General features: G+C 27.1%; 1 protein-coding gene across 2 annotated transcripts; it reads right to left on the bottom strand.

Annotated features, from left to right (window-relative positions):
• Positions 1–253: 253 nt before the first annotated feature.
• Positions 254–7,280, bottom strand: LOC143151413 (uncharacterized). 2 transcript variants are annotated; one of them, XM_076320511.1, is made up of 22 exons: positions 7,149–7,280; positions 6,658–6,893; positions 6,247–6,492; positions 5,875–6,033; positions 5,568–5,710; positions 5,298–5,445; positions 4,949–5,133; positions 4,546–4,865; positions 4,271–4,446; positions 3,985–4,202; positions 3,671–3,890; positions 3,387–3,588; positions 3,037–3,253; positions 2,809–2,966; positions 2,582–2,727; positions 2,382–2,515; positions 2,160–2,286; positions 1,906–2,088; positions 1,518–1,847; positions 1,159–1,414; positions 757–1,036; positions 254–616 (listed from the first exon to the last, which is right to left on the bottom strand). In XM_076320511.1, exons 1-22 carry the CDS (start codon positions 7,159–7,161, stop codon positions 445–447), a joined length of 4,269 nt encoding a protein of 1,422 aa, XP_076176626.1. In that variant the 5' UTR covers positions 7,162–7,280; the 3' UTR covers positions 254–444. The 2 variants fall into 2 exon arrangements, with proteins under 2 accessions (XP_076176626.1, XP_076176627.1); XM_076320512.1 differs by lacking the exon at positions 254–616 and having other exon boundaries at positions 932–1,069.
• Positions 7,281–7,315: the final 35 nt, after the last annotated feature.

The following is a 7,315-nucleotide window of genomic DNA, read 5'->3' as shown; positions in this document are numbered from 1 at the left end:
ATCGCCATTTTGTATTTATTTTTTAAATAAATGTATATCATTTTGTAAACTGCCATTGTTATTTTATATACTTTCATCGTCGATGAAATCAATAAACCAACCACTACTGTTATTATTATTATTATTATTATTTTGTAAATACAGAGTAAAAATAAAATAATTTTTTGTATACAATATTTAAATTTAAATTAACCACTTTTAATGTATGTACCAACATGAATTATGAATTTATACATGCAATTAGTATATTTGTTAGCAGTAAACACTATTTTTGTATAGTATTCATAAATCCTTTCAAATTATAATTATGTATTTACTAAAGTTAATGTCTAAATAGACCATATTATAAAATGCTTTAATCATGGTGGCACAAGTAACAAGATAAATGTTACTTTATGTTACATTTTTTTTGCATTAAATCAGTTTTGTATATAAATAAAAATGTTATAATTTTTCATATAAATTATTAGTATTAAGAGAGCGTAGTGTACATATACCACAACTAGATTCTAGTAAATATGTTGGAAAGAATAATAGAATTTGTTCCTGAGTCCAATGCATATATAAATGAAGATTTGGAAGTATCATGTCAATAGTATTACTGTCCAATCTTACCCTGAAATACAATAATCCAATTAAAATATCACTCTTACAACATAGTACTGTTATTATATCTACACAAGGAGAACTAATAAAAGCATATAAAACAAATTGTCTCATTATTTTAAAAATATTAATAGTTTTTTCCAAAATCACCTTTTAGAGCCCAGGGCGTGAAACATGTAACTTTGTGGTAATGAAATATATATTGTGTTATTGTATAGCGTTCCTCCATTTTGATTGGGTATAATTCGTACAGTATCTATTTCATCATATATACTGACATTAACACCATGTAGATCATTTTGTGCCGTTAATGCGTATTTTGGATTTTCATTATAACACTGACCAAGCAATAAAACTTCACGTTTATTATGGAATGGGTAATTTACGTTGTAAATCGATCTTATAAAGTCTGGTGTCACAACACATGTGCCTAAATTTGGAAGTGATTAAGACAGGTAAGGTACTGTAATCAAATAGAATCAATTCTGCAGGTACAAACAATGAACTATTCATCTACAAAAATATTATTTGAAAAAAGGTACATTGGCTTACCAAAAAATGTTTTCAGAATTGACCAATCCATGTATTTATGAATTCTAGTTCTTGTTAAAAAGTAATCTATAAAATTGTAATTATACTCAATAAGTATTTTATCATCATTGAGTGATAATTCGCCAGTGTCAGATTCCTTTGGAAATGTTGCAGTCACAATGAATTCATTAGAGGGAGAATTAGTACTACTGTTTCCACCAATAAAATCATAAAAGGCACGAAATTTCCAGGCTAATCTCATTAAGTTTGATGGTATCTAGTTGTGATTATATAGTATTATAAGTTAGTTGGCACTAGGTTTCTCCTATTATTTTGTTTTTATATGTAGCAACATATTAGTAATATAATACAAAATTTACATTTTCATATTGTGCAATAATTTTATACTTTCTTAGAGTTGATAACTCTCTTGAAGCTTCAAAGCATGCATCAGAGAATGGGGTAAATCGTCTTCCCTTGGATTGTTCCCGACATTCTTCATAGGGCCACTTTGCTCTTTTAACCTCATTCAATTGATCCTCACTAATTTCACCAAGTAAATTTAACGTAATTGAAGATCCGCTACATTTACCTTTTGCTGTATTAGAAAGTCCCCAAACAGCATTTAATACAATCTTAGCAGAATCACTTGGTTTAGTATTAAAAAAATCCCATTCCCAAGGTATCTCTTTTTCTACTTCTAAGCAAAACTAAACAACAAAATGTGTAAGTTATATTTTCATTCTGTTTGCAATGTATACAATTTACCTTTAAAATTTGTTGACCTGGTATGATTTTAGTTGCTTTAATTTTTAATGTATCAGAGATCCAACTAGTAATCTCATACAGTGCAGCTAAATTCCATTGTTGAAGAATTTGTGATGATTCAGTATTACTACGTGTTAAAGACAACATGTGATGGTTTGGCCCTTTAATATATTCCAATCTGACCTAACAAAATAAATCCAATGTAAAATTTAGAACCTATATGTTTAAAATATGAACAGTTTTAATCTACTAACTTGAGTTCGTTCTGTATCAATTGTACTAATATAAGCAGCTAAACCACAACTACCTTTTGGTGGTATATATGTGTAATAATCTAAGAAATGACGCGCTGTTAAAGCAAACTGCAGAATTGGCCAAATACTACAACAGTTCAAAATTGAAATATAATTATTAATACTTATTGTCTATTAATTTTTATAATAGAGAATATGAAACTGTATTGTAATTTGATTTACGGATAATTAGCTTGATGCGAAGAGAACACATCACGAATTAATTTCTCCCGTGATATTGCATTTTCACAATCAAACAGTTTTATACATATTTGACCTCCTAATTCTGCTAAGTCAATTTGAAACAAATCTGTATCCTATATGAAAAAGTTAATATGTTTTAAATTCAAAATTGCTGAAAGAAATATTTAAGCACTACTTACATATGGTTTATATGTTGGCGATTTTGCAACTACATACAATTGGGTGCAATTAGGACAAACCTTATCTAATTTTAACTTTTCAAAATTTGCACCTTTTATGTTTGTCGATGTTCTGGCATGAAATGTGAGACCCATTTTAAGATGTTCTATATAAACACATTAGATTTTTAGTATAAGACATATTAAATTCTGCTTCTAAAAGTTAAGAACTTAAAACTTGTTAGTACCTCCTGGAGTATTATATGAAATAAAAGGTCGATCCTCCAATCCAATTGTAATGTTGATTGGAAGATATCCATGCATAGAATGTGCTCTTTCTGCAGTATGCCATACATTAATTAGAGGATTATAATTTTCAATTGTTTGTGATCCATGAATAGATGTACTGAAAATAGTAAATTTGGAACATAAGATATTGCAAAACAAGAATGAAAATATAGTCAATTATTTCATACCGTAATATAACATGATTACTACGACCATTTGAAACATGTGTAAAATTTCCTCTCATTGAAAATAATGACGTAGTTGTAACAGCAAGTTTAACATTTGCTCCCAGATCTGTAACTTGTACTGATTCTAGAGTTAACGGTACATCAATACGTTGTTGATTGACATGAAACTCCACATTTTGATATATGTGATATATTTTATTAGGTAAAGATGAAAGACCTAAGGAAAATAAACAGAATTATATAAAAAATCTGCTCAGAAAAATGATAAAGTTTTGTTGTATTAGAATTTTATGTTTATTATTTTAGCAAAAGATATATAAAAAATATATCTATGTAATTCATTAACTTACATTTAAATCCTGCAATAATATTTGATTCATTTAAGTGTAGACATAAAACTGTTTTCTCTTGAATACGTGCAATTACTTCTAAATGTATAGGTCCATTTTGTTTCTGGTCTAATTTAAATTGCTTCAATATATCCTTCACTTGTGTTGGACTATCAAGATATGTTGGTAATAATTGTGGAAGACCTTCAGCTTTTATATATAACTGTATATAATGTTTAAAATAATAGAACCATGATCGTTATTATTCAATGATATAGTATTTTAATTCTAATAGCAGTACTTACAGACACATGATTTATGTTAATCCCACTTCCATAATTATTGACAGTTACATATAAAACCTCAGGCATGTTCGTTAGAGGATTAGCAATGACAATACCACCTATCATTGCACCAAATTTTCTGTATTTATCTTGATAATCAAACACATAATTACCAGTAATTAAATATTGATGGTTTGGTGATCGATGAAGTACTCGTGTAAACTGTGCTGCTATAGCACCTCTACAATGACAATTATGAAAAAAGAAATTGTGATTTGAAAACAGAATATTTAAAAATTTTATAAATGAGAGTTTCATATTACATTTTTACATACATATTAACATAACAAGGGTATGTAGTGTGTTCCATAGATTTTAAAGTGGTATAAAAATAGTTATACAAATGTTGATTGGGTTCACTTTGCATATACCAATATAATGATATCAGTCTGCTTGGTGTAGGACTAGAAACAATAAGTAATGTCAAAGCAGCTACTCTCATTTCTAAATATTCAGTTCTATTTATTAAAATTGGCCAATAGACAGGATATATCTATAACAAAAAATAAGAAAGTAATAACTACTATTTTAGTACATTACAAAAGAAAATTAACTACTTACAACATCAGGTCTCAGAGGAGCTGTTGGAAGTGATGCCCAGGCAGCAAGGACACGAAAGTGACGTGATTCTGCATTATTACCACTTGCAATAGGTTCTAAGAATTCCACTACTCTTCCTAATTGTATATTTGCTAACCCTTGTAGCCAAATCATTTTTTTTTCATATTCCTGTGACTCTATGAATTATTTATTATCATAAAAATGTTTTAGTAATATGAGCACAATTGAAAATTGATAGTTTATACATTAATACATTTATTTAAATAATGATATACCTGTGAACTTATCGAGATATAAACGTACATAATCATTTAACATTTCATATGGACAATATAATAAACATGTTTTATAGATTAATGTTCCATATGTAAGAATTGCAGTATTTTGAACTTCTGCACAAATTTTTTCTGACAAATTTAGAAATGTTTGTAGATTCACTAATAGTTGGACATCTGGTTTTCGTACATGAAATGGTAATTGAGTAAGAAGTTGAATTGCACATATGTCTGACACTTTTTTATCTTGGATTAGTTCTAATATGAATAATGCAGCTTCTTTTGTACCAACTTGTGGTAGAGCTTCAAGAAACATATTCCTACAATAATATAAAAAAATTAAGTGATATATTTTGTTTTACAAAATATCATAACTAGCAAGAATTATTATATTTTTGAGCACCGTATTGTTTCTTCTTTATAACTTGTTCCTGAAATTTTTGTGTATGCAATACGTAAATCAGTAACATCTAACATCCCAAGATAGTAAAGTAAAACAGAAATTGTTGTATTATGTAAATTATCAGTTTCTGTATCTAAACCAGGATTTTCAAGTCTTTGACTTAGTCTATCTAATAAAGTTCCTATCTGTAACATGTAGTATTATTGTAGAATGCAGAAAAAACGTGTATTAATACTATTTATTGTAATTTATAAATTATACATTATTAATTTCTTTTGTGTAATAGAATTTAAAATCGTTTATTGTTAAAGATAAAAATTAAATAACATATGTTACAATTATAACTTACAGACTTAAAAATAGTACTCTTGTCAGGGGTACCTCTACCTTGAGTAAGATCAAGTTCTGGGAGCTCATGTTGTAAAACTTTTGGATATAAATCTTTAGTAGATATTTTATTGATTATGTCTCTCACCGAAATTAATTTGAAGACTTGTCTGTATAATGAGAAATAAATATAAAAAGTTAAAAATCAAATAGATAAATAATAAACAATAAAAGTTTTTAATTATTACAATAATCTTTCTGGAATAGAAATATTTTAGTTGTTTCAACATACCTTGTAAAATGAAACTGAGCTTCTCCAAAACTTTGAAAAGGTTGAACATATATACCTCCAGAAGCATTAACAAACAAAATTTCATTAAAAGATCCTTTTACTTTAACTTTGTACAACCTTTCACTAGATTTTAATATTGGATTCTAAATATATATAAAGTATATTTTGTTTTATTTACAAGTAAGAAATTATTTTATAAAATGTTTTAGCAAAATAAAATAAATTTTTCATATAAGTTTCATGCAATGTTTTTGTATTATCTTTATTTATATATTATATAATATTTCATGTAAAAATATATACTTACTTGATCGCCATTTGAACACAACATTTTGGGAAGATTTGACCATGTGTAATGAGAATGACCAATGCATGTTCGAGGATCTAAAAATTTCCTTACCACCAGTTCATTTTCTCCTTCAGGATTAGCAATGTATTCAATTGTACATTGTCCATAATGATTTCTCTATAATACAAACATATTTATAGAGACTCAAAAAATAAAATTAATTTTTTTTACAGAAATTGTTTATTGAAAAATCTCTACAATTGATAAGTTTGATAGTGTAGCAAATAAAGAAACATATAGCATAAAGTCAACAATGCAGTTGATACTTTTTCAAGAGGAATAACACTATTTATAATAGAAAAAACCTTGCAAAAATATATGATTACTCACCTCAACTGAATGAAATGCTGCTTCTTTTTCTAAATTAGAGAGATCTAATTGTAAAATTCCTGCTATACTTCTTTTTATATTCGTAGACCAAGGAGATGCAGCTTCAGTGCTAAAATTTTCAACAAGACCATTCCTATATATAATTTGAAATGGTTTCAAAAGTTCAGTTATGTCATCAATAGTATCATGAACTTCTCCTTTTTCTTGTATATTACCATTCCATGTAGTTATCTTCACTGACTTCAACTATATAAAAAGATTGATGTATTGCAAGATATTAATGTAATGAAAATAACAATCAATGATAAATAAGTTATTTGAAATAGTGTTTGCAATTAAATAAAAAAATGAAGTCACTACAATTTTATTCTTTATATTATAGTACTTCTTTAATATTGTTGTGAACAATACCTGCATTACAACTGCATTTTGTTCTGCTTGAATTACAAGTTTTCCATGGAAACCCCATGAAGATGATGCACCAGATGGTAATAAAACACCAGAACTTGAAAGTGCATTATAAGAATATGTATATTCTTTTCTTGATTCAAATATACTGTATACAGTAAAATTGTTGCACAACAAAAGAAATATAAACACACTTTTTCCAAATCTGTACATCAGTATTTGCAACATATAAGTGGTATCTGTAAAAGACATTTTTTTGTAATATGTAAATAATATGTAAACAGAATATTTTATGCTTTTCTAATTTAATCTTATTATCTCAATAACATAATCTTTAAGCAAATTCTGAATATCATTTTTAAATAATAACATATTGAAATAAAAATAATTTGTTACTAATATGTTAACAACTAGTGTTTATTGGTATACCTTAATTAAAAATTAATCTATTATTAATTTATTAGTATATTATAAAAAGAATATTAGTTTTATACCTGTGAATCTCATGGTGTGCAGTGGTAGCTTAACAAAAATGAACTGAGTTCATAGAAGTCAAGAGATGACCCTTACTGTCCCTATCTCTGTGACCCATGAACACGTTTTCACCATCTGTCTGAGTAAAACTTATCTTCTCTTTCTAAGTTATCTTAAATCGTATAAA

The sequence above is a fragment of the Ptiloglossa arizonensis genome, chromosome 9 (genome assembly GCF_051014685.1).
Source record: "Ptiloglossa arizonensis isolate GNS036 chromosome 9, iyPtiAriz1_principal, whole genome shotgun sequence".
Classification (NCBI taxonomy): domain Eukaryota; kingdom Metazoa; phylum Arthropoda; class Insecta; order Hymenoptera; family Colletidae; genus Ptiloglossa; species Ptiloglossa arizonensis.
This window is presented reverse-complemented; position numbering and strand designations above follow the sequence as displayed.

Bases quoted from the DNA above. Each gene is read 5' to 3' on its own strand.
- LOC143151413 (XM_076320511.1), bottom strand. The intron at 3,254-3,386 runs GTAAGTTAATGA...TATTTTCCTTAG, and splicing joins TATTATTGCAGGATTTAAAT to GTCTTTCATCTTTACCTAAT. The intron at 617-756 runs GTGATTTTGGAA...ATTGTATTTCAG, and splicing joins CACGCCCTGGGCTCTAAAAG to GGTAAGATTGGACAGTAATA.